This window comes from Miniopterus schreibersii (assembly GCF_964146895.1).
Source record: "Miniopterus schreibersii genome assembly, chromosome: 4".
Classification (NCBI taxonomy): domain Eukaryota; kingdom Metazoa; phylum Chordata; class Mammalia; order Chiroptera; family Miniopteridae; genus Miniopterus; species Miniopterus schreibersii.
The window spans coordinates 86,402,334-86,429,875 of record NC_138105.1 but is presented as its reverse complement, the minus strand read 5'-3'; the positions used below and the strand labels follow the sequence as shown (position 1 = coordinate 86,429,875).

Below are 27,542 nucleotides of genomic sequence, written 5' to 3'. Positions count from 1 at the left end.
GGTTGGGCCCTTCCCACCTGGTTGCTGCTTTAACTCCAGTAGGGGATCCAAGTTCCTACAACCTTGGTGCCCAAATAGAGCTTAGATGTGTGGCTTGTTCTTTGATGTCAATCTGTAGTAGAGCTTTGTAACCCTCACAGGGATCAAGAGAACATTTTCAAAGAGTTTATTCTTCTGTGAAATGCCAGGAGAGGCCACCTTAAATCCCCAGCTATTCTCTATGTTCTTTTCAAATTTGATCCATTGACACCCTTGATAAATGGACTGAAAATTGAATATTAAATAATTTTTTGACTGAGCTTAAAAGTGACTTTTGTTCAGCCATTTTACAAAATTAATGGTTATAAAGTAACTACACTTAAGAAAGTTTAGAAAGACAGAAACAAACAGCCATATTCATATTATATTAACATCATAACTTAAAATTATCTGTGTTCCTTTTTTGTCCTTAACAATACCCCCCCCCCCCCCATATAACTGCAATTAGCTTTCAAGTAGTTCTGGGTCTTTTTAACTTCCTTTAAACATGTGGCATCATTCTGAGGTTTCCAAAATTATTTTAATACTTACAATATTCCATTGATTGGACGTGCCATAATTTATTTACTTATTGGCCCCGTCGTTGGGGAAAGACAAACTCCAGATATCTTTTCTCTATAAATAACACTGCAGCAAACAATTTTGACTCTATAAATTTCCCTTCTTGTAGGTATTGGTGGGATCAAAGTATGTGTTTCATAAACAAAGAGCAGATGATCGTTTTTTCTAAAAAGTTTATTATACAAATATTATAAACACAATAATGATAAGAAAAATATACCTACAATGCCATCATCCAAATAAATCATCTTGCTTCACTTTCTGTTTCCCTAGAAGTCTTGATTCATGTGTACACATCATCTTTACAGACTTAACATATTTTGCCATACGGAAACAAAATCCTCACAACCCCTTTTAAAGACAGCATGATAGTCCATAAAGTTGAAATAACCATGATCTAAATAGCCTTCCCTTTCATCTGGTTGGGTAATGTTGCCAATGTTCTCCACCCTTTAATTCTATTGCAATGCCTATCACTGTTGCTAACAACTTTTCCTATTTAAATATTGTTGCTTGGATGAATTTTAAAAATGGGGTTACTAAGCCAAAGGGTATGAATCCTTTTATGACTCTTTAAAAAATACTGACCAGTGACCTAAAATTGTATACCAGTGTCTGCTGCACTAGGGCACAGATGCGTATCTGTCTCACCCCTTTTCCTTGCCCTTGAGCCCCACTGGACTCAGAGGTTCAAGGGCAAAGAAAGGCAGGCAGCTTCATAAAATGGAAAAAATTAATTGAAGTTTAAACTCAGCTCTGCCATTTTCTAGTAGAGTTACCCTAGGCACTTCCTTAACTTTTTTTGAACATAATTTCTGTAAAATGGGGATAATTATACCTACCTTACGGGGTTCTTTTCAGGATTAAACAAAGTATAAAATAAAGTCTTAGTACATGGCCCTCGATAAAGTTACTATTGATTTAACCAATCTGGTAGGTTAAAAAAATCTCCTTGATTTCATTCAGGTTTCTTTGCAAGGGTAAGAACGTGTTTAGCCACATTTATTTGATAGATTAAACCATATTTTATTTAGTAAATTCTAAGTTGTATTTTTTAACGTTTCTGAAATCAGATCGCATCTTAGAGTTAAGGTAAATATTCAGTGTGGTAGTTTTCCTTTGCTTTCCTTGAAAAGTGGTTATGAATTCTCTGTTACATCTTCCAGTGTCTTAGAAATGGGAAAAAGAACTTGTGTTTCTGTTTGTATAAATTGTGCGCTTATTATCTCTTCTGTTCATTTATTTAGTGATGTCTTGATGGTTTTCTTAGTAATTTGCGTGAGCTCCTAAGAGGACATTGATTTTAACCATTTCTCCTATTTACTGCTACTCGTTTATCCTTAAAAAGGTGTGTGTGTGAGGTGGAGCGGGGGAAGCAGGAACGGATGGAATTGCCTATGCTCAAGTGTGCCCGGTTTTCCCCTGTAGATTTCTCTATCGTTCCTCCTCAGCTCACAGGTGGGTTGTTAGTGATGTCCTATTATTTTTTCTTATTGTTTTCACAGCTCTTCCGCACAGTGTTGAACTGACCTTTTTAGTTCTCTGTCTATGCCACTGAACTCAGAGATTCAAGGACAAGGAATGTGTGTTATTTAATTACAAAGAATAGGCATTCACTAGATGCCAGATGACGAATCTATTGAACTCTGGTCCACTTGAGGAAATTTAAGGTGTGACTCTGAAGCTCCCCCTCCCTACCCTCACCAAAAACATGGCTGATCAATTTTCCTACTACTAATAAAATAATCAGTACCTTTGCCATTAATGGTAGATTGAACAGATACAGTGATATAAGGCAAATTCCTAAATTCGTTTGAGCCTACTTCTAGGTTTTCTGGTCTGTTTCGGTACCTGGCACTGTGTTAGGCTCAGGTGATAACAATGAAAGCTGTGCCCCCTTCTTGCCCAGGCTCTCTCGGGGAGACAGAAGAATGACTAGGTTGCTTTCATGCAACATGAGTCGCAAGAGGGGTGTGTCCGGGGTTCCTGGAGAGGACAGAGAAAGGGCAGCTGATCCATCAAGAGCAGGTCAGAGAAGAGTTCTTCCAGGAGGGGACATGTCTGAGCCCAATCTTAGAGCGTGAACAGGGCTCAGCCGGGCAAAAGAAGGGGAAGGCTGTTTGCCTGGTAGGGAAATAGTATCGAATGCAATTGATCTGTGGTCCTGGTTTTGAAACACTGCCATCTTCAGGATTTGCTATTTTGTGCTTTTAGACAGTTTGTAAGGTTTATGTCATGTTAGTGTCTTTTTGCGGAGAATATACCTTACCTTTTTTTTTTTTCTTTCTCACTTTTCTTTTGTCTGATAAATTTTAGAATTATCTTGTTTACTTCCCCCCAAATTTCTGTTGGGACTTTGGAATTTTGTAAACTGGGCAAATTGACTGGAAGGAAAATTGATGAATTTTAGTCTGTACAGATGAGTTGATCTCTTTTTTGATATTTATTTCTCTGAAACATTCTTATCTTTTCAAGTTTTGGATTTTGGTGTTTGTTACTTGAATGCTCAGTATAAGGTTTTAATCACATATAATCAATAAGATAAGGATATTATCATTATATATTATTAATCCGAATCGTTCCTAATACTTTTTACCATAAGGTCTACTTTAAAATATTGATTTTCCTTCGATTCAAATTTTATAGTTTAACCTTTGCCCAACATGTTTTTAAATGAAACTCTTGATTGGTCTCTTACTGGATTAAAACAGATGTTTTACTGTTATAGTTCCTACCTTTGATTTAATATCTATTATCCTAAACTTTGCCATTTCAAAATGCTTTCTTCCTATTAAAATATACTATAATTCAGCAGGTTCTGTTCTCAAATTTTATAGACCCATTTTAAGTTCTAATAAGAGTTATCTTGAACTATCTCACAAGTACCTTATCATGTTTAGTTATTTGTGTCAGGAAGTCTCAAAGGCTGATCTGCTGTGTGTTCATTGTCATGAGGATCTTCCTTAAAGGCTGTAAATTGATCCCCAACTGCAGGGGTTTGTTGTTCTGGAGGGTACACAAACTAAAGTTAACCTGTCATTGGACTTAGTTGGAGAAGCTAATTCATCCACGTTGCCCGCAAGTTTTTCTGAAGTGTTTTTATTTCTCTGCACTCTGGTCCCCATTCCCATCTCTGTATCTGGGCTCTTTTTCTCAGATACAGTGGGAATGGATTACTAAGTGGGCTGCAGACTCTTACTTTTTTTTTTTTTTTAGAGTCAAGATAGGAGGAAATGTAAAAGTTGCTGATTTATGCGTATTTTGCACTTAAAAATTTTTCCTTCCATTGAAGAAAAGGAATAGAGCTCTTTTTAGCCTGCTGGTATTTCATCTGCTTTCTAATTTTGTATCAACAATGATGTCAATTATTTTGACTCATCAGTAAAAACCTTTCCCTCTTATTAGTATTTCTTTATTATTTTAGCTACACTTTAACAAGTTTTCATCAAGGAATTGCCTCTCCTGAATGGTGATTTCTCTGATTTCATTCTTTTTTGATTTAGATTTTTGTGTGTGTAAATTTTCCACCCAAAGGAACCAGGTAATAAAATTAGTATATCTTTGGAGATAAATTACACCCTGATTGGGAATAAAATAATTATTGAGGCTTCTTTAATATTGCTTCAGTGTCATTTGTAGTCAGGAGCTAAATTTGATGTGATGTAGCCTACAGTGAACAGACAGTTGGGAACGGGCACTAATTCTATCACACATTGAATATGTAAAACTTGTCGTAGAATTTCTAGATGAGGAAATAACTTACCTCCCTTACAACATATTAAGAGGACCAATTTAGATATGTCATTACTCATTTAAAAATGAATATAAGCATTGTAGGGTTCTAGGTTTACAGGTAAATGGGTAAGTCAGAGTGCAATGTAGAATTATAGAAGAAATTAGAAAAAAATAGTAGGGGAATCAAGGAAGAGTGATGAAGGCCACAGAGATAAGATGATATGGGAATGGAACCCTGAAGGATCCCATCCTGGGTTGGAGTGGTGCTAGAAGGGAGAGCATTCTAGGTAGATGGAACAGTATGTGCAAAATCTCAGCATTGTTGAAGGCCCAGGAGAGGGGAGATGCTCAGAATAGAGGACCGATTGTGATGGGTTGATCTGAGTGGTTCTGCCATGATGCCTTTCATCATAAATTATTTCACCCTCGGCCCCACCTAGGGGAGCAGTGGTAGGGTATGCTTTGGAACAGAACAAAAACAGGTTGAACCAGGGATGGGCACCTGGCTTAAAAGTAACTCATCCTAGGTTGACCAAGAATGCTAAGGTAGGCCAATTAAAATGCTTTAACCCACTAGGGCCCATATTGGCTTCTCTACTGGTGTAGGAGGGGTGTGAAGGGGCCTATGTGGGTCATTAGGGGAGCAGTAGAGCATGACTATTCTCTTGACCTGTTCCAATCCTGGGGACTCTAGTTCTAGACTTTGTATTGCCTTGTAGTAAGATCTCTTTTATAAGGCAGCCTAGGTGAGCCTCTTCCTGAGAGTCAAAATGGCCTAACTAACATGTTAGGCCATGGATCAAAGGGATGTGGAAGAGATGTTATTCTGAGAATTTATCCTGAGGTAGAGTCAAATAGGAGTGACTAGTTATCAACTGTCAAAGAGGAATTCCCTGAAGAAGTGGACAAGGGTGCTTTCCTTCTTACCAATCATTATTTTTATTAATATATTTTACAAGACTGCAATCGAAATAATATTAAATACAAATATTTTTTTATACAGAAAGTGTAATAAAGTTAAAATAGTTCCTTGTAATTTATAGCATTATTGCAATGCTTACAAAATTTTTGCATAGTGTGTGCAAGGATTGATGTTATTCAAAACAAACCAAAACTAAGCTCTTTCTTACATCATACCCAAACCCAGAGAAAAACCAAACCAAACCAAACCAAAAATAACCCAAAGGCTGAACTTAATTGCTTTATGGGAATGGGGTTCCTCTTTCAAAATCTCTAAGCAACTTGGACTTTTACAATCTCATCTTTCCTGTTAAAAGCACCAGAATCTGGCTTCTCCGGGAGTGCATCTCGCCAGCATAAGGCTGCATGTCCTCTCCCTTTCCTTCCAAAATCTGACCTCCTTCAAAGGTCTAGTTCTGCTTCTTTGTGGCCTCAGAAAAAGGGGAAGTTGACTAGGGAGGTAGTTAACATGGGAAAATCTACTCACTCAGCAAAACACTGGATAATTTAATTCAGGTTTGTGGATTCTTCCCTCTACTTTGCCAGGATCTCCCTGCTCCACCAACGAACCTGATTTCTCGCTCTAGTGATGTTAGTTCCGTGAGACCCTTTAAAGGGTCCCATTCCTGATTTGCCACTGGGACACATACACCATTAAAAGAAAACCCCTGAATGACTAACCTTAAAACAGGGTCTCTGATGGTTTTGAGCTCATCCCTTTACTAAGGTTTTATGAGGTGGTTGAGCCAGGCAAGCACTACAGGACCCTGGCTGGCCCTGGGACTGAGTCTGTTGGGAGCAGTGAGTAGCTCTGTCCATGACCCCCAATAGATCAGATAAGTGCTGCTGAGAAAGCACTGAAAGCCAGATGAGCCCCAGTCTTTTTGCTGTTTGGTCTCTCAGGTCTGGGTAAGGGCAGGTTGACAGCTGGACCTTAACATGGGCCTACTGGTTGATAAACCAGTTCGGACGGTCCCTGGCTGAGTTAATTCTTCAAAATGGTTTTATGTCTTTTTAATTCTTGTAGATCAAACCTTGACCCCTTTGCCTAGAAGATGAAAGTGCCCCAAAGCCAGCAAGTTGTAAAGAGCTTCAGATGCACTCATCTCCTTTGGTAGTTGGAATGCCACCGGCCTCATTACTGAATCCAGGACACCCACTGTACCATGTACAGGTTCAAGGTTAAAGGGTGCCACTGTTTAAACAAAGATTGACAAATGGGTTCCTTTTCCAACTCAGATCAATTGGAAGCGACAGCCTGAGTGCTTTGGTGAGAAGACTCGGCACGTGGGGAGGGGTATGGCCCATTAGCGATGACTGACAAGGTGTGAGGCGTGGGGCTCAAGCCATTAATAGAGCCAAAGTGGCCAGGTTGGGTACTGAATGCCTAATGTTAATCGAGTCCTTGCTAGTCCTGTATTCTCACAGGGAAACAGGGACAGCGATAGAGATTGTGCTCCCTTCTACTTGATTCTTTCCTTGAGTTTTGTTACAAGTAAAGGTCGGGGAAGTATGATATTCAAATTAATCAAATGGTGTCAAAGACCTCACCTAAATAAGACACTTGTTTTTTGAACTGAGGAGTAGGGGAGGAAGGTGTATGTGTGTAGAAAAGCCTACTTGTTTAGCCACACCCACAGATCACGAAGCATTAACATTTTCTCTTAAATGTAAGGCATCTTCCAGCTTGTATGAACATGAAACCTGACTTAACAGCGATCACACACCCAGCAAACTAACTGTTTTTGGTTCCAGATTCTATTATTTAGACAAGCTTTCTGTATTTTCGTCCCAGGTATCTATTCTTCAGTACTGGATGCTGTCATGGATAAGAGTTTACAGAAAGATAGGAGATAAAGGTCCCATAGCTTCATCTACCCCAAAAGGGTCTAATCTAAAAACTGGTAGGAGACGTTTTTCAATGGCCTGAAAAATAGTTTGACATTTTGGTGACTTTACAGCACAGTGGTCTGGGGTTAGATTCACATTCCAGCTCTGCCATTTTCTAGTTAGTGGTTTCGGGCAAGTTTCTTAACTTCTCTCAGCCTCGGTTTCATCCAGTATATTGGAACAATAATAGAACCTAACTCAAAGGATTGTTTGGAGTATGAAATAGAGAATGCGTGTAAAACAGCACAGGGCCTGGCACATAGTAAGTGCTCAATGAATATAAATAAAAAATTAGTATTGTAACTGGAGAATAGAATCCAACTCTTGTCATAGCTTAGATTAGACTTCGGGTCTAAGAAGACATATTCTATTTTATGCAAAATTTCTTGAGTATGATTCTCTTTGGGGAGAAAAGTCCAGAACTTTGCTCAGATTCTCAAAGTGTTAGAGCCCCATGAATTAGATGACTGTGGGGACTAAAGAAACACCAATGTCTTCTTTGTGAGTAGCTTGGAATTTCTCACATTATGAGACTGAGTTCTCTCTCATTTCACCAAAACGACCTCAATGCAGAAGTAGGCTGTGAAGACACTGGCAGAAGAGGGACTACTAGGCAAGTCTAAGAGCAGAATGCAGGGTAGATTTTAGGGAAGACAGATGTTTCCTTCTCTCTTCTCCCAAAGAAAGCAGCCTCGAGTTATCTTATCTGACATCAGCTAACGTTCAGCGGAGATGCCAATCCCCTGCCTCGCTAGGGAGGCGTCTGTCTGCGCTCCTAATGAGGTGTTCTGGGACACGGCCCTGGCTTCCTACCGTAACAGGTACATTTGGACACTAAACATCCTTCTCGCCTACACCACCTTTGTTTCGGTCCAACTGCAAACCTCATGGAAGTGGGACTGATATTACCACTTTGGGGGCTGAGGTTGCTTTAGCGTGGGTGCTATGTTTGAGACTGTTCTTTGATTCGATGACATCACTAACATTGTTAAGACACCCCACTTCCTGTGGCACCAAGGGCTCACCATATTCTTGAACTGCTCTCTTTTCTCAAAGGCAGATGCTAATTTCCTACTCTGCCAGTATCTATAAAAGGGGAGTAAAAACAAAAGAAAATTGTATATGCAAGCATGGATCACCCCAAATGGGCTATTTTCTCTTACACTTGTGTTCTAACAGTACGCAAAACGAGGACCTCCCACCAATGGTTATTTTCCGTTTGCCATTCAGATCTGCCTTGAGAAATTTCAAGGAGTCCATTATGAAGGAAGCGTCTAAGAACCATAGAAATCACATTGCTTTTGAAAGCACTAGTGCGGGTGGCGAGCTACGCAGGCTGCTGCGGCAGGTTTCACACTGCTTGATCTCTTATCGTGGTTTAGCTTTGTGAATGAGAAATTCAGGGGCAATTGTATAATTTTAAATTCCGATTACCACAAAGAAAGAAATGCATCTGACATCCCCAGTGCAGTAGCTTTGACTATTTTAATGGAAATATGTTGGAAACGCGGGAACCTTCCACCGAAGAGAAAGTGATGAAAGACAGAAAGACATTTTATATTTGAGATGAAAGGCCTGTTTCCTAAGGTTGTTTCTTTTATTATACCTTTCCCTCCACCTGTTACTGGGGCACCAGGCAAATGTATCATTCTGGGAGCTGCTTTATTACCTTTTTGTGCCTAAGATTTCCTGGTGCCCAGGGAAAGCTAGAAAATGGGTCTTGTTTACAACTTACTCAAATGAGGTTTTGAGTAAGGATCAGGTGCTTACATGACTCTATTTATCTCCTTTGTCCAAGCATCTTGCTGCCTTTTCCCTAAAAGAAACAAAAGCAAGATATCCTCATCTAGTTGCTCCTCTGAAGGGCAGGGTTGCCCACTGAATTCTCCTTTGGTTGAATCCAGACACAGTGCTGAAGGACTCCTTAAGCGATGTCAATCGGGGTCTGGTAAATGGTGGTTGTTTTCATTAAGAAAAAAAAAAATCTTTCCTCCCCGACATCAATACTCACAGTACAAAGGCTCACTCGTGCTGATGCTATTTTAACAATCTTGAACTGAGTGTTCAGCCCAGGATTAGTGACAAGGATGTTGACTGAAGCTAAGGTAGGAACCTGCCTTACCGCCCAGACGCGGACACTGAGTTCAAAATAGTCTTCTTCACACTCCCGCTACACGACAGAGCAAAGACCCAGGGCCTTGGAAGCAAAATCACACTGGAGTTAATCTGGTTCCTCCCAGCAACAGCTTTGTGACAGAACAGTCCTATATTTTTTCTTCCTACATAGTTTAAGATGCTTCTTTCAATATTTCTGATTGTGTATTGGTCTCACCAATCAGTCAGGCCTGGCGTGGTCATAGCATCGTAAGTTCGCCGGAGGTGCGAGCCATTGAGGCGGTGACGCCAGAAAGACAGATTCAGTCAAAAGCACTCTCCATGGTAAGTCAAAAAGAGGACCATGGAACGGGCATCTTTTTGGCCTATGGAAGGTGAGGCGGAAACCTCTGAGTAGAGACTTCAGAAACAGCCTCTTCAGGGCAGAGATTCCGAATTTGAATCACAGGACCCCCACTTCACTTCTCGCCACTTAAGATGCAGATGGGAGGAGCCACCTCTCTTAAGGGTCCAAGGAGACAACTCAGCTTTCCTTTCCTTCCCTTCTTCCCCTAATTCCATTCTCCCTGTTCCCAAGGTCCAGTGAGCCTGCATTTCTGACAAGTGGATCACCATTTTTTCTATAGCCAAGTATGTCTGTTCCCAAGCACACACAGACATGGGGGCTACTCCGTACTATCACGAAGTCTGCTTTCTCTGTTGCTGTGCCCAGCACCTCCCATAAGTGACCTCTGCACCAGGGACCAGCAAACTCCTTCTTTAAAGGCCAGTTAGTAACTATTTAATGCGTCGTGGGCCATGAGCTCTCTGGTAACCCTGCTGTTACGGTAGGAAATCAGCCACAGACAGCATGTACATAAAAGGATGTGGCTGTGTTACAATAAAACTTTATTTACAAAAACAGGCGATGAGAGGGATTTGGTTTAGGGAGCATGGCTTGCTGACCCCGGCTCTAGGATCCAGCCTCACGCAATCTTTGGTCTATGGTTGCTGGATAGATGGTGAAAATGATCCAAAGGAAAACTGATGTAAAAGGAATGAAAACCAAGTTTATAAGATCTAGTCCTCGGGTAACATAATTCAAAAGCCTCATATCAAGTTTCCATCTACAGGAATGCCACTGTTAGGGGTTTTGAAAACTTCCATCACAGCCTCATAGTTTCCCAAGACCAAACCTTTATGACTTAGGGAGATGATATCAAACAGACCCATGTGCTAAACCTGTCTGGAGATCGGTTGTTAATTTTTAAAACTCTTCTGAAGAGTATGAACATACTAGAACTTCTAGAGCATTGAAGACTCGTTTGATTTCTCTGTTTGTTAGGCCACTGCTGCTTACTATACCCAAAGGTGTGATTTTTCTGGAAGATGTTATGTATAAAGATTAGAAAGAATCTCATTTTTTAAAATTAAAGGATCTCAGATTTTAATGTAAAAGATATATATCTTTTCCAGAATTCAGGTAACACTTGTGACCATGGACAAATATTCTAGTGGAAATAGGGAGAAAATAAAATGTACACTGAAGAACTTAGGCTGCATTTTACCACATTCTAGAGTTTGAACGGAAATACATAGCTTAATCTGTGCAAGTTTCCTGCTCATTGCCTGGCATGTTGTGGTCACTTAGCACAAATGGAAATTAGGATTTTATATCATGTCTGTTCCCCACAGGTGCTTCATTTCTGTTCCTGGCTGCTATTATTATTTCTAGTTTATTTGTGATGTGATTACCTTTAGGATAAGCTTTTGTAAGTGGGATCACGCCAATTTTTTTTTTAATTGTTATAAAATTCTCAAGGTGCTGATCTCAGACTCCCACAGGATGATTATAACAAAATCAGAGGTTCAAGAACCTTTTGTTTGCTTGTAATCCATAAATTGTGTACTGAAGATGGCAAAATGCTAAGATGGTCTGCCTGCTTTAAAAAACTCTGTCTTAAGGTTTTCAGCCACAAAGGACCTCACAGCTACTACTGTTTATCTGCATGATACGGGGTCAGTGCTCCCAGTAGCCAGGGGGGCCTTTCCTGGCTTAGCAAAGCCCTGTGTGGACAATGCAGATTCTGGCAACATGATCCTACAGGATATAAACAATCCTGATCCAGAGCAATTTGAAAGCTTTTTGTTATTTTCTTTTTTAGACCCCAGTGCTATAAACTAAGCAATCTTATGATCTTGCCCTTGAACAACCCAATTCTTCTATGTGGGACATTGAGCAAGAGTGAGTAGAGGGAGCCTGGGGTCTGGAAGCCAGCAGGGCCATGGTCAGGCCAGGCTGGGACCAGCCCTCCTCCCCCTACTTCTAAGTGACTAAGCAACACACAGCTTGCTCTTGCATCCTGTGTGCAAGCCTTAGCTCAATGCTTGAGTGTCAACTCAAAAATATCCAACCTTTTTTTTTTTTTTTTTAAATCTCCTATGACAAATCTTACCCTGCTTGTGAAGTAAGAAAAAAATTAGGACCTTGTTGAGAAACAAAAAAAAAATGCCATTCATGCCTACAAGTACGACTTCATTTAGGATTGTGGGGCCACTCCTTGCTAAGGGGCATCCAGGACTGTCTAAGCCAGGCTTGTCTCCATCCTGGGCTCCTCAGAGTCCACATCTGTCAGCCACTTGGCTTGTCGGCCTGCCCTGAAGATGCCCAGTCATTACTAAACCATTCCCCTCCAATCACCCAAAGTAAACTACAGGAAACGACAAGATAAATAGTATGTGCTTCTCCTTGCTGAGTGCATTGACTTAAGGCATAGGCACATTTCCCCCTCTTTGAACAGAGATGGTGTAATCCCCTGTCCCAGCACAAGAGCCGGCCAGGGTGACCCTGGAGTGTGAGGATGAAGGCGGAGGGATGCGCAGTAGCTGATGGCGGGAATCAGAGCTGCTTCCACTACGTGTGGGGGAGCGGGCGCGGCTGGGCCCAGGGGACACAGTGATTCCGATAAAGACACTTGACTCAGTTTATGTTACATTTCAGTGAGCACTTCCGGGGGGCGGGGCGTGTAGTACTTCAGATCTGTTATTCTTGGAGAAAAAATAATGGTGGATTTAGGAATATGACTCTCCCTACACTGCAAAAAATATATAAGATCCAAGTCAGTGAGTGTGCATGCCTTTAGAAATAAAAGGCATGTTTCTAAATCGTCTACCAATCCCAGGAAACATATAAAAATAATGAGGTTCCCGATGCTACTTTTAGACTTCTGTCTCCAACTGGCTCCTCTTGGGTTAGGGGTTCTGCTCTTGTTAATTTTGATCAGCCCAATCATTTTGGGTTGGAGTCTACTGAGTCCGTCAGAAGTGAGGATGAATAGATTTTGAGCCATTTCCCCCCTTAAACAGAGACATATCACCCACTTACTCTTTGCCTGTAAGGTCAGAGTAGCTTCCAGCTGTCGGAGGAGCAGCTGTTTGCCTATTTTGTGCTGATTTGTGATTCCTGTTTTGACTGGGGGGTAATATGTGAGTTGGGAGGAAGGAAGAGAGCAGGAGTTGGGCGAGCAGTTCGCACTTTTCTAAAATTCCTCCCCCTCACTCATCCAACGACAAAAGCCCCCAAACATTTGACTGCGAAGGTAGGCCAGCCATTTGAATCTCTACGGCTGACTTCTGTGGCACTGCCCCTCCCTGACTTAGGAGGGAGAAGCTGGCCAGCCTTCCTAAAGGAAACCAAAGGTCCATTTGTAATTCCTGGGTCTCAGCGCTTGAGCGTGACTTGGAGATTCCCGCCATCGCTGCCCCGAAATGACGAATGGAGGAGAAATGCTGTTACTCGAAGGTGTGGGTGAGTATGTGGCAAGTGTCCGATACACTGAGGGACTCTGAAGGGTCTGGGGAATGCTGAGCCTGAATCGGTGTTTTGCTTTTCTCATGTAGGTGGCGGGGTGGGGATGGAAATGACTGGATATCACAGGGTCACCCGTGGTTCCTTTTGTACTGAAACCTCATTTTATACAGAGGATATATATATTTATTTATATATATTTATATATATTTATACCCACCCACTCACGCATACACACACGCACACGCGCACGCACCCGCACACACACACAAGGTCTTTGATAGGCTTTCTGTGTTCTAGTAAAAATAACTGGCAGCCAGTGTCTGAAGCCAGCAAAAGGCCCTCTGCTGCCGACAGCGTCCGCTATGGAGAGTCTCTCAGAGGCAGACACTTGTGTTTATCTGACAAGTGGAGCCGGTGCCTGCCTGGGACAGGAATAATCTCCCATTGGCGCAGACGCAGAGCTCGAAGACCTTCTGCCTCGTCCCCGCGGGCGTGTAGGATCCGTGAGGCAGTCTAGGTAGTTTGATTTTCGCAGCATCTAACTTAATCTAAAGAGAGTAGATAGGAAGGGAAGAGTTAGAGGCTGTCATTGATCCTCGTGACATTCAGAAACAGCAGGTGACCGCTCAGTTCCACTTACATCGCGTGAGCACACACTATGCGTTGGGTATTGTGGGCACTGGGGATGCGGCGACGAACAGGACATGGCCCCTACCCTCACAGAAGCTTATGTTCTAGCGAGGCACCGCTGCCTGGCAGCGACAGGCGCATATTAGCATTTTGCAAAAAAGTGCATCACGTAGAATGTGAATAGAGCCCTAGAGGGAAATACATTTGGAAATGCTAGCTTTAACCACTGTCTTTACTAGGGGACTTCTCACACCCTAAATACACCTGTGTGCATGGTCTGTCTTCATAAATACACAGCGTTTCCTGGGCTTAAGTGACTCTTACGATACAACTGATTCCTGCGGCCTGGATTCTGATAGCTATAAAGCACGCACATGATGGAGTCACTGTTTTAAGTGCGTGTGGTTTGGAGTCTGTGGCTGTTTGACGAGGCCGCTTTGATAGCGGAATACTCCATCTGACTAGCTCTTTCAAAACAAATATGGCAAATGCCAAACCCATCAGAAGGCGGGCTTGGCGTACACAGGCAGCTGGAGACGGATCACCTCTAAGCCGTGACGAAAGGGAGGACAGAGTTTCGCTTTAAAAAAGAAAAACACATTTCCCCCTCTTTTTAAAATTCTTAAATAGAAAACTTTGGCTTATGAGCACAATGAAGGCACTTAAAAAGTTTGCAGCTGAATCATGTTTTCTTTGGGGATTTGGCTTACGTTGCAAAAACACAAGCAGCTATTCTGTTCACCGAGGTGGGACTGTGTTGGGCTAAGAGGATGAATATTTGCCATCCACATCCTGTTGTTGCCCAGGGCACTGAAGTTTTGGTTTGTTCCGATTTGGGGGAGCTGCTGGATCTCACTCTCCATGCTCAATGAAAGTAGAAACATGCAACATAAACTTTAAAAATGACTACCAGTACGTTAAGTTCATCTTTAGCTCGATGTGTGTGATACACAGCTTAATTTTCCAGCTACCTAAATCTTATTTTAACATGACAAGCGACAGAATTTGGAAATAGCGTTCCTCCTTACAGCTGTGTGTGTTACACTGTCCTTGCAATACATGCTATTATCTCAGCGTCTCACAAATACCGAGTCATCGCTTTTACGTGCTGTGGGTTTGGCATATCATCGTTCTGTTCGACGTTATCTGTTCCCGAAATAAAACCTTGTGGTTGGCTCCTTCTGTGGTTACAGGGCAGGGTCAACTTCAGTGGCAAAGGGAGGAACAAACCAGTTTTGGGACAGGTTGGCTTGTGGCAGCTGCATCTCTCTGGACTCCTGTCCTTCTGAGCCCCTACCTCTCCGTCTTTGGACTCCAGTCTCAGCTCTGTTCTGCAGGTGGCTTCCAGATTGCCGGCTTCTGCATTTATTTCTACTCCTTTTGGGGCCTCCATCACCAGAGACCGGGTTGGGGACTCCAACCTGAAATATATACAAGACTAAGATTAAAGATCCCATTTCAGATTTTGTGTGTGTAAAAAACTGAAGAGGAACTTCGATGCTCAGAGCATTGAAATGGCACTTCAGTCTGTGCTTAGGAACTTTTTCTAGCTTTGCTTTACAGACCTGGTCAAGTTGATAAGGGAGAGTGTGTCTGGGCTCTACTCGCACTGCCTGTCACCAAGGTTGTAAGGAAGGAGTTCGAGGATCCTGGCTTCTTTTCATCTTACACCCAGTCAATTATTGTTTTATTGGTAGAATTAACCAAGATGATTTTGCACCATTTTCTTGGTTTCTTTGCTATAAGGTCTGATGGATTTAACACAGTTTATTCTACCTTTTCTAACATCCTCTGTTTTCACTAACATTGATACCTTCCCCCTGTGGCATAGTTTTCCCTTCTGATAATACTACCTGCTCACCTCCAACTTTGTCCATACTCTTCTCAATGGCTGTCATCCAGCTTCCCCAGGTGATAGTCCCCATGCCATCTTTGTCCCCACCCTCCCTCCCTCATTTGATCCATTAACTCACTTTTAACTCACAATTTCTCCATAGTCAGTATACTAATTCATCTCCAACCTGGACTGTTTTAACTGCCTCACACGGTTTGTCTCTAATTTTCCCTCTTCTCCACTGTAAGTTATGAGTATGTCACTTTTCTTATCAAAACCTTCAGAAGTTCCTTAGAAAAGATCTGAACTTCTGAGTTTATTCAGCCATTGAGAACCTGATCTGACCTATTTTGCTAGACTTATTTCTTGCCACAAACATCAGCTATGTTTTATTGAGCACTTACTAGGTGATGGACCCTGCGCAAACTGCTTTATATGTGTTATCTCATTGAATCCTCACAAAAACCCTATGACTTTGCTATCCCTATGATCTTGATTGTACAAGCAAGGACACTAGGGTAAGTGACTTGCTTGGGGTTATACATCTTGCAAAAGGGCAGTGCCCAGATTCAAATTCAAGTTCAGCAGCCACCAAAGCCAGTACACTGTCCACTACACCATACCACTTCCAAAAGAACTGAACTTCTTTCCTGTCTACCACATCTTCATGCTGTTCTTTGTAATTAAATGCCACCTCTATCTTCATGGAATTAGCCCTTGGTTTCCTAAGCCAGTCTCTGCATGTGTAGTCAGGTGGTAGTCTTACGCGTGGCTCAGCGATATACATACATCCCAGGGTGCAGTATTTCTTATAACTCATTTGAACAGTTGACATTGGTGACATCAAATTCAGGATATGGTGAATGTGTTCATAGTTGGTAGATAGCCTTCAAAGTGAATGACTCATACAAAAAGACAGTTGGAGACGGGAGGGGGGGAGAGGGAAAGAACTTAGAACAAAAACACGGAGCTTGGAGAGGTTTATCAGACTGAGTGCTGGCTTTTCAGATGCACATTAGAGTTCCCTTTACTCTTGCTCACCTCCTCTAGGCTCTGAGATCAGGGAGCTCCAAGCCAGAGTGGACTCAGAAACGACTGCTCCCTTCCTCCCTCTCTCCCTCAGCCTTGGAAGTCCAGGGTGCTGGGCGAGGAGCTACTGAGAAACTGTCTCACATTGCGAGAGGCTAAAATAAGGTAGAAATGACAGTTTCGAGGAAGCAGAGGCAAAAAGGAAACCAGCGTTCTGTTTCATAGCCCATCCTAATGTCCTCTGCTGTTAGGTGTTTTTAAGAGTTTGCTCACATGCTAATCTTTCCATTGTGAGAAAAGCTCTTGCAGGAGCCCCGTGGGGCGGGCAGAGAGCAGACAGAGCACTCTTGCAGCACGTCAATCAATTTCCGACCACAGATTACCAATCACACCGCACAGGGCGTTATTTGGCACTGGGCAGGGAAACATGGAAGGGGGCTTCCTCCTGAAGCCGGACAATGGCAGGGGGCGGGGGGGTCCTGCCGGTTCTCAGGAATAAAAGCTGCTTCCGTTAGGAGAAAGTACAACCCTCTCCTCTGGAGGACTGAAGACACTCAGAATGGGAGAATGGCCAGGAAGGGAGGTCCATGGGCTTGGACATGTCCTCAAGAACAGTGGTTCTTAAATGTATCAGAATCCCCTGGAGAGCTTAACACAGATTGCTGGGCTCCAGCCCTGGAGGTTGATATGGTGGGTCTAGGGTGGTGCCTGAATACTTGCACTTGTGACATGTGACCAGGTGATGCTGAAGCTGCTGCTGGTTCAGGGACCACACTTCGAGAACCACTACTCTAAAGCAACAGCCATAATCTCAGGTGCACCCAAAGAACAGATAGGCGATGTCAATGAATGACCTCTAAGAAAGCTGTCAGGGGGCAACAGCCTCTGTACAATAGGATAAGGCAAGTGATGGAGATGCTCTCTCCAGGGGGCAGCTGCTACCCTAATCTGGCCCATTGCTGCCAGAACTTCTGATTTTTTTCTGATTAAACAAATAATTTAATTTTATTTGGAATCATTCCGTTTTTGGAATTGATGCAAAGTAAGATTTCTAAAAATATAAATAAAGAATGACAATGCAACAAACCTTGTATACTCGCCACCCTCTTCAGAAAATTTTTTTTCTCACTTTTGTAAAGCCCTGAGCTTCTCTTATGAATCCCATCCATTTCCTTCTCTCAAAGATAACTATTGCTATGAATTTTATGTTTATTGTTTTCTTGCCTTTTTTATAGGATTACTACATGTTTGCCTCTTTAAACAACATATTGCTTACTATCACATGTTTTTGACTTTACACACTTCATAATTCCACTCAGTTATTCTTTAGTGACTTACATTTTCCCCCCCTCAACATTCTGTTCCTGAGATGCATCCATGTAGACAATTCCCTGGTGTTATCTTACGTCATGATTTACTTGTCCATCTTTCTGTTGGGCATCTGGGATGGTTCCAGGTTTTTTGTTTCTCTAAACTGCATCTATGGAAACTCTTGTACGTGGATCCTGGTGCATATCTGCAAATTCTCTCCAGGACACATATGTGAGGAGTGGGAGTGCTAGCTTCTAGGATATGCATATCTACAGCTTTATTAGATACTTTCCCACTAGAAGTGTATAGAGTTCTGGTTATTCTACTTTCTTGATAGCTTTTGATATTGTTTAGTATAAATGAGTGTGAAACAGGACACTACTGCCTCTTAAATTTGCATTTTCAGATTCGTAATGAAGTTAAGCACCTTTTCATTTGTTTGTAAGCCATTTGGGATTCTTCTTCAGTGAAATGCCTTTTGTCTCTCTTAATTGCTTTAGTTGCTATTTTGTGTGTGTAGATTGGAGTATGAGCGTATTATTCCTCTGTTTTCTGGTTCTCACTGTTGTGGTTAAGAAGTCAGCTGTCAGTTTAACTTCAATTCTAGAACTTCTATCTGGTTTTTTTCTCTCCTGCTGCTGTTTATCTTTGATGTTTTGCAGTGTCATTTTGATATGCCTCAGTGTGGATTTTGTTTTAATTACTCTTCTCAACATTCTTTTTGGACTCTGTAAATTTGCAGTTTTGTGTCTTTCATCACTTCTGGGCAATATCAGCTGATATGTCTGAAAATTGCTTTTGCTTCATAATTCTCTCTCTTCTCATTCTAAATGAAATTTGGATTAGATGTCCTCACTCTAGCAGTCCCATTATTCTGCCTCCCGGCTGCCTGGATGATTCTTCAGATATATTTTCATGTTCTTGTATTTTTCTTTGTATCGCTTTCCTATCACATGCATTGGGGTTTTACTCTTTGAGATGGTATTTTCATGCCAAGAAATCCTGTTTGGCTCATTTTCTAATTTGTCACTTTCTAATTCTGAATAGTCACATTCGTTAATATATATGTACACTTTAAATGTCTTCTTTGGTTTCTTTCCTCATAGTACCTGTACTTGTTTTATATGTTTCTCTGCGAATTCCTGTGTCGGAAGCCTCTGTGGGCCTACTGTGGTGCCTTGTTTTTTTTCCTTCCTGCTCTCTTGCTCGCTGTGCCTTGTTTCTGAGCGTGATTCGTACTTGTTTTCAACCTTACGCGAGGATATTTTTCCATTGTTTTCAGAGAGAGTGGAAGGGAGAGAGAGAGAGAAACACTGATGTGACACATCAATTGGTTGCCTCCTGCGTGTGCTCCGACTAGGGCCGGGGATAGAGCCTGCAACCTAGGTACGTGGCCTTGACCAGAATCGAGCCCGAGACCCTTCAGTCTGAGGGCGGAGGCTCTAACCACTGAACCAAACCAGCCAGGGCCGATTTGTACTTCTTGACTGTGAGTTCATATTCCTCGGGTCTTTATCTGCAGAAATAATTTCAGGCTTGCATTTAAAGTGCTTTTCTCTAGGAGATTTGCATTTGTTTCCATCCATCACTGGTGTCAACTTCAGCTTAAATGTAAACTAATTTCTTTGAGGATTTAGGACCACCCAGGTAATATAAGTTCAGGCTACAACCAGAGTGAGACCGAGTTTGGAATTACCAAGCCTTGGAAAAATGTTTTTCTTTCCTTCCATTCAGTGCTAAGGTTCAAGATAGGCAATTTCTCTTGCAGTCGTCTGGATGGAAGGGTCAGGGGTGGGGAAGACTAGGTCACTTGAATTCTACTTCCTCCTTAACACTGATGGTTTGGTACATGGGGGTCCCACTTTCATTGTGGGGTTTCTTATCAGACTTCCTGCTTCCAGTGGGCCCTGAGATTTGCTTTGTTTCCATGCCCAATAGGCCATGAAAACTGAGGCTGAATGTCATCTAATTTAGCAACATCTGTAAAGTTGCAGCTGGCCTCAGGGCTGAGATTAATTCTCTGGGTTTCCACACTATTTTAGGTTTTGGCCTCTGAATAATCCTAACTAATTTCCAGCTTATCAATGCATTTAAAATGTTTTAAAAATATTTTTACCCAATAGTTTTAGTTGTTTTCAACTAAAACAACTGGCCAGGGTATTTAGACTACCATTTTCCTATACTGGAGGCCCGCATTTCCCCCCTTTTATTAAATTTATTGAGATGATACTAGTTAACAAAATTATATAGGTTTCAGGTGCACAATTCTGCAACACACCATCTGTACACTGTACTGTGTGTTAACCACCCCAAGTCAAGTCTCCACCCATCATCATTTATTCTCCCCATACCTTCCCCACATTCCTGATTATTAAAAAAAATAAATTTTGAGATTGTATAGACAGGCAATTTCTCATTTTTAAAGGTTGGCAACATTATTCTGTTTTATTATTATTTTACACCATGGATATGTCAACTTTCTGAGATCCAAAGCTTAAGGGCTGCCAATAAGCTAGAAAACTCCCCCGAAGCTTATCAGTCAGGATGCAATTAGCGAAAGAGGACCTCTATGAGTAACATCCAGATAGATACAATAGGCATTCAATGTTATCCAGAGTGGGGCCTGGGCACAGTCTATGGAAGGCGGCTGTCTTTGTGTCTGATGCTGGAGCCGGTAGTCAGCAGGACAGGCAGTCAGGAAGGGAAGGTGGATGTCAGGTGGGAGAGCAAGGATGAGCTGGAACCCCGCGAGACACCGGTGCCTGGGACAGTCTCTGAGCCCTTCTAGGGCTCTGATTCGGTGGAGGAGAAGCTGCTGCCCTTCTTCATGGAACTAGCAAAGCTTCCGGCCCAGGAGTTGGAGGAGCTGAAGGAAGACCCCATGGGAGCTGGAGGGTCTAAAGACCAGGGGCTGCCCCACACGAACCAGGTGAGCTGGCAGGTGGGCTGCAGTGGTGCCTGGTGCCCTGCACCCCCCTTCCAGTGTAAAAAGGATACGGCTGTGGCTTTACTCCCACCTTCTAATTTTGATGCAGCCACGCTAACTCCGAGCAGGGAATTCCAGGACATGCAGTGCCAGCTTAGCTAAGTTGGTCCTATACAAATCCACGCCACTATGTCATCTTGTTTTAAATGGCTGCTTTGGCTTAAACACACCGTACTCAGTGGAATCCATTTAAACTCCCAATATAGAAACTGAGGGAAATAAAATTAGCACCTACAAACAGTAAGGAGAAACTTGGGCTTTTCTAATTATACAGGATCTGCTTTGAAGTCAAGCAAGGGATACTTTGAGATTCATGCTCTTCACATATGTGGTAGCTATTTAAATTTTATGAATGGAGCTGCTGCCTTTTTAGAGGTCTGTCTGTCTTTAATGAGTTGAAAATCTAAGCAAAGGACTCTAGGGTTCTGCTCTAAAGATTTAAGAAATGGGTTTGATATTGTCATCTGAAGGCCACTTCTTTCAAAAGTACAGTGACATTCTGTACTCTAGCACAAAGCCGTTTTGAAGTTTGCTTTTATGAAAGGCAGGCCAGATGATTACAGACACTCTTTTGAATCAAACCTTCTTTCCCAGTATAGAGCATGTTGGTTTAACAAACATTTATTTTACTAGACCTAAGGGGACAGGGAAGTGGCCTGTATTCCAGTCTGGTAGCATCATTAGGAAGTGGCTCATGTATTTGGACAACATCTATTGAATTCCAATTATATGCAAAATGCCGGGGTTATAGTTGTAAACAATACAGACCTACTCCTTGCCCTACTGAGCTGATGTGCTGCGGTGGATGAGATACATTAAGCAGCTATTGGTTTATGGCGATGAGGAATCCTTGATGACAGATGATAAGCGCTTACAATGGGAACTGGATTGTGGGGAGAGCTGGGGTCTGGGAAGGCTTATGATGACATCGTCATCGGAAGCATAGGAGGGAGTTAGCCTGGTGAGAGATGTGTGTTCCAATTAGACGAAGCAGTATGCATGAAGACTTTTAGGAGAAAAATAGTTTCGTGGCTTAAAAAATTGAAAAAAGGCTCACAGAAACTGTGGTATTAATAAGAAGAGGTAAGAGAAGTTAGGCATGGCCTTGCAGAATATGCTGAGACAACGAAAGATTTTAAATGGATCGGGGCCATAGGAGCATGAAAAGAGAATGGACAACATGACCTGATATCCATGTTGGAAAGATTACTGTGAGAGTTAATTTTATGTAAACTTGACTGGGACACAGGGTGCCCAGGCATTTGGTCAAACGTTACTCTGGGTGTCTCTGTGAGGGTATTTCTGGATGAGAGTAAAATTTAAATCAGTGGACTCAGGAAAGCAGATTGGATGAGGCCCATCCACATTAGAACAAAAGGCTGAGTGAAAGGGAACTCTGCCTGACTACTGAGCTGGGACATTGGTCATCTTCTGCTCTCGGACTAGAACTCACACCACCAGCTCTCCCGGATCTCCAGCTTGCTGACTGCAGATTAAGGACTTCTCGGCCTCCATTATCAGGTGAACAATTCCTTATGATAAATCTCCTTATATATATATTGTATTAGTCAGGGCTCTCCAGATATACAGAACCAACAGGGTGTGTGTGTGTGTGTAATATTAACCCAATATATATTTATATCTGGCTACAGAGTGGAGAGTGGATAGGAAGGGGCATGAGGGCTCCAAGGAGAAGAGCTAGAAGTCTCTGGCTATCCAGGTAGGAGAAGATCGGAACTTGGATTTGGTGATGGAATTAGTCAGAAATGACTTCCATTGTTGTGAGTTTTATAACTGGTATACTGTGTGGGTCAGCCACGGAGACAGGAAGAGTGTAGGTGGAGTACTTTCAGAGTGTAAGGGTAGGAAACTGCGAGTGGAGTTTAGACGTGCTGAATTGGAGGTTTTTGAAACGTCTGCTGGGAGTGTGGATCTGCTGGCTAGAGACGGAAATGGGGGAGGTGTGTGTGACTGTGGTTGGCAGCATATTCCTATGATGCAGAGTTACTGACAGTGTGTATACACAGCCTCAAAAACCTCTCTGAGCACATACTCAGAGTCTGGGGTGCCCGCTGACTCGTTCGGGCTGCCCAGACTGGGAAGGTGCTCTGAGAAATGGTGTCTAAGCCAAGTCACAATGTAGTGGCGTCCTACTGGAGTGAACATTTCCTTTGAAATGTACTCACTCTATAGCTAGAGACAAAGCAAGATCATGACCAGAGTTCCAAAGTGTCCTGACTCCATTGCCCTCTGAGGTGGTCTCACAGTTCTTGTGTGGCCCAGGGCCTGTGACAAGGAGAAGCTTGTTTGCGTCTCCGAGGTTTATAGGAAGCCTGGGGGAGATATTTCCTCTCTGGAACCATCATTTCCTGACACATTTCTGCATTCATTTGAAATCTCTCCTTCTCTGCTCAAATTGCATTTCAAGTACCTGTGAAACATGGGGCAGCAAGTGTCCCTTTCCTCCGCAGTAATACTCGGAAGTGTCATGAATCAAAAAAATTCACAAAACTTAAAACGCTATCACAAGGTCTGTTTCTAGCACTCAGAGAATAATTTATTTGCTGTTGGCATTATCAGTTTGTTCTCTCTGTTTCAAGCTCATTTTTTGTTGAAATTGTTTTTGTTGAAACAGTGATTACTTACCCAGATTTCTCATTTTCATTTCCTTCATCATAAGAATCTACATTAATCACTTCCAAACCAAGACAAGCTTTTAGATCATATTTTGCTCCCATCCTCAGAGAATGGAGACAATAGCTTTTATTACTTTGGGGAGCGACCTTCAAAACATCATAAAAACCAAGTAATGTATGTGGTAAGTGAAACAGCAAAGGGTTGGCACCAGTCTTTCCTAGGAGAGAGCAGGTTCACAGTAATACCAACACCTAGGGTTACTGTGTGTGTTCTTTGTTTGAGGGGGAAAAAGTGAATTAGATAAAGCTATGATTGAAAGGGAAAACTGAAATTTAGAAAAAGGCTGATGGGGGGACATGTAAAGTTGGTGGTCTTTAGTCAACTGAAGTAGCTGCTTTCAGGGAGTTCTTGGATTGGCTAAGGCCCATGGCTGGGAAATTTCCATTCAGTTAGAATCACATGGGGAGCTTTCAAAGCTTGGGTCATGTCCCATAAAAATTAAATCAGAATTCAGGACATTTAAATTTTTAAAAGTTTATCTATGCCATTTTTAATATGGAACCTACCATCTCACTGATGGGAATAGAATGGTCATGATTTTTTAAAAAAATTTACTTATTGATGAGAGAGAGAGAGACAGAGAAGAACATCAATTCGATTTGCTGTTCCACTTTTTTATGCATTCATTGTTTGATTCTTGTGTGTATCCTGACCGGGGAACCTACAACCTTGGCATATCAGGACAACACTCTAACCAACTGAGCTACTTGGGCAGGGCCAGGACACTTACAGTATTGCTTTTGGGGGAAGAGCAACCCAAGCTGTGACCCCAGGAATGAAGTTAATGTACTTGATAAAATGAAGACCCACACTGCCTACCCTGTAGGTTCACTGTACACAGGGCCACTTGCATTTTGGGGTGCCGATCTTATGATACTGTGTATATAAACCCTTAGCATATCAGTGAGGCTCTATTCAAAGAGTGTGTATGTTTCTCAAACAATTTCTTCATTGATCTGATTTCTTCATTGATCTCTCTCTCTCTCATCAGTAAGTAAATTTTTTAAAAAAATTGTTTCTCAAACAATTTCTTCATTAGCTCTTGTTGAATCTTCAAGAGCTCCAAGTTGGATTCCTATTTCAAGAAAACGATATTTTAGCTGTACTCTTTTTGATAAACGCAAACAAACCAACAGGCATGCTGAGGAACCTGACTTGCTTCAGTGTCATGGGCTACTGTGAAGTCATGGTGAGATTTTGATGCCAGACAACTGTCAGAGCATGGCACTGGCTGCCATCACTCCAAGCACTGTGGCTCATTTAGGTTTCAGCTTGAACATTCATAATGCTCCTCTGATCACAGTTTCTTGTCACCTTTGTGACTCATCCTGTATTTCTGAGTTAAACTTTATCATGGTCTGATTCAGAGGAACCTCAAATGGAAGCCCAGTGTCAAGTGCCCTTGACAGATTTAGATCCACATCTCATCAGTGGACTTATGTGACACGCCTTTCACAGTGGGTGCTTTCCATGTGTATTATCTCATCTGATATTCACCACCAGCCCCCATGTGTGAGAAGAGGCAGTGGAGGGTTCGAGAGGTTATGTGTCCTGGTGCAGACCATGTGCCTAGAGAGTGTAGATCAAAATGTGGCCTCCTGATTCCTAGCTGATAGGTTTTGATGGTTGAAAAGTAGTTCTATATATCGGGTAGAAATCTCATCGTGTAGCCTGCTGTATCATTTAGAGTTTCCATAGGCTAGCACTTCAAATTTATAAAGACAAGCATTTGCTTTTTTACAAGCAGTTTGGTTCTCCTGAGGTTTCCTTTATCCAGGCGAAGGAGGATCTGCACCAGGCCTTCAGTGAGATGACCTGAGCAACCTTCCCGGCCATCTTGCTGCAACAAACGGTAGGTCCACCTGCCCCACCCCCTAACCTTCCTCTTTGTATGTCTGTTCCCTTCTCATCCTCAAGGTTCACTTAAATGCCACCTCTTTAGAGAGGCCTTCCCTGATCACTCCTCCTCTCACGCAGTGCCATTCCCTCATGCCACTGAACACAATTTGTCATTATTTGCCTGTTTACGTGTTATCATCTCTTTCTCCCTCTAGAATAAGATCCTTGAGGGCAGGAATTCCACTAGATTTACAGCCAGCATCAAGGATGTCGCCTGGGCAGGCAATGCGTATTGGTGGAATGAATGCACCACTTTGATTCTGCTGCCTAGCACGGAATACAGTGCTCTCGTGATGATCTGAGCAAGGCCCAAGGCTGCAAAGCTCTTCCCCTTTACCTTCTTGGTATGATTCTGGACTATTTCTTATTGTAGTGTAATTACATTAGAATTGGCAGTCACACTAGCATGATCTCATACTGAATTTAGATCAACAGGATAACATATGTCCCTTGCTTTGTGGCCCATCTCGCCAGTAACTACTTCATTCTACATTTGCGCTGCTAAGGCTGTGGTATCCCCTCTTAAAGATATTTATCTGAATCTCCTGGGAGGGGGTGTAGGATAGTGGTTTAAAGCTTGACCTTCAGTGTCAGGAGTTTGAGGTCAGGCACTTCCGCCTACTGGGTGTCTGACCTTGGAAAAGTGGACAAGCCTCCTTGAGGCTCAGCTGTTTCTCACATCCAATAGTGATGCCTACCCACCCCGACAGGACTGTTATGAAGCTGAAATGTGGAAATGTAGGTGACGCTTTAGTCAGGTACATAAAATGGGATGGTCATGATGGTCAGTGATATGTTTTTATTACTGTATTCATCCAGATAAAAACTGTCACACCTACTCATCCCCCCCTTACTCTATGGTTAGAATGAATGAGTTTCTCCCCCCCCCCCCATCTTTAATCCCCTCTGACTTCCTTAACATTTCATCACCCACAAGAGGCAGCCTGGTTAATCTACTGGTCACACGACAGATTTTGCAAAAAGCTGGAATGCCAAGAGTAATTTTATTCCAAAATGTTCAAAGGCTAGTGGCCAAAGAAGTCCATTTTTCCTCAAAAAAAAAAAGTTTTGACCATTATAAGATTTGCTAAAATGTCAATGACTTTAAGAAGGGAAAATCCTGACATATTCTCTCTGCATTTGTCAATTACTTTTCCCAAAGTTAAAAACTGATCACAAATAGTGTGCCTTCGTGTAACATGAGCTCCAGAATGGTGATTAGAAGCTGGACTTTGGAGCAAATCGTGTTTCTCAGAACTTGAGGTTTCCAAGGTGACGGTCTTTGTAACTACAGATATGATAATTGCAGTTTCCAGAGGTACTCTCTCTAGTCCTTCCTACACTCTACCATCTCCAAAACATTACATTTTTTACGCTGAGAGATTCTTTCTCAAGTGAGAAAGGAATTAAATAATTGATTTGAATATCAGGGAAATGTTGTACATTTCCACACTCCCAGTGCTCACTAATGACAGTAATAACTCTCAAGTTTCCCCAATAAGATCTAAGGGTCTCAGACGTTTAATGGCCCATGCAACTAACCTGAGTCCACATGTAACAGAGCCAGGCTGTCGATTATTTTAACAAAGAATGAAAATTAAGGAAGTCACAAATGTTATTTAGGTTTTTCCTTTAAGCAAAATCACTAGCTTTGACCTGCATTGGAAGTCAGCTCAACCCTGTGGGACAGTGTATTATAGCAGAAGGAGCACTGGACTAGATTCTTATGACCAGGTTTGCCACTAAATTGTCATGGGGCAATTGTATAAATTTATACAGTGAGAGGGAGGGGTGGAGTAGCAGTGCCTCTCCCAGCCCTAAAATATACTTCCTACGCTTTGTTACAGGCTTTGGGAGATTAAGAGCAAGTGGTCATGATATTCTCTCTCTCTCCTCAATGCTGACACTCAGTAGACTTCCTACAGAAGACACTGCATTTGTTCATTTATATGTTGTAAAGGAATCCCTGTCTGTGGGGACCAACAGGTAAGCTACATAGCTCTAAGAAAGCCGAAAAATGGAAAATAATATCTCATATCTGAATAATCATGCTTCATTCAAGTTTA

The 27,542-nt window shown here is 42.2% G+C and overlaps 1 protein-coding gene across 5 annotated transcripts in view; it reads right to left on the bottom strand.

Annotated features, from left to right (window-relative positions):
* The window catches only part of SGCD (sarcoglycan delta), a 515,133-nt gene that overhangs the window by 37,790 nt on the left and 449,801 nt on the right, over positions 1 to 27,542 (bottom strand). For 4 of the 5 annotated variants that reach the window (XM_081136937.1, XM_081136935.1, XM_081136938.1 and 1 more), the window contains exons 7-8: positions 15,018 to 15,141; positions 772 to 13,638 (exon numbers count right to left, since the gene is read on the bottom strand). The exons of the other annotated variant lie outside the window; for it this stretch is intronic. In XM_081136937.1, the coding sequence (XP_080993063.1) occupies positions 13,465 to 13,638; positions 15,018 to 15,141 (298 nt within the window). In that variant the 3' untranslated portion in view covers positions 772 to 13,464. Of the gene's footprint in view, positions 1 to 771; positions 13,639 to 15,017; positions 15,142 to 27,542 lie in introns of those variants that run through there. 5 annotated transcript variants of the gene reach the window in all.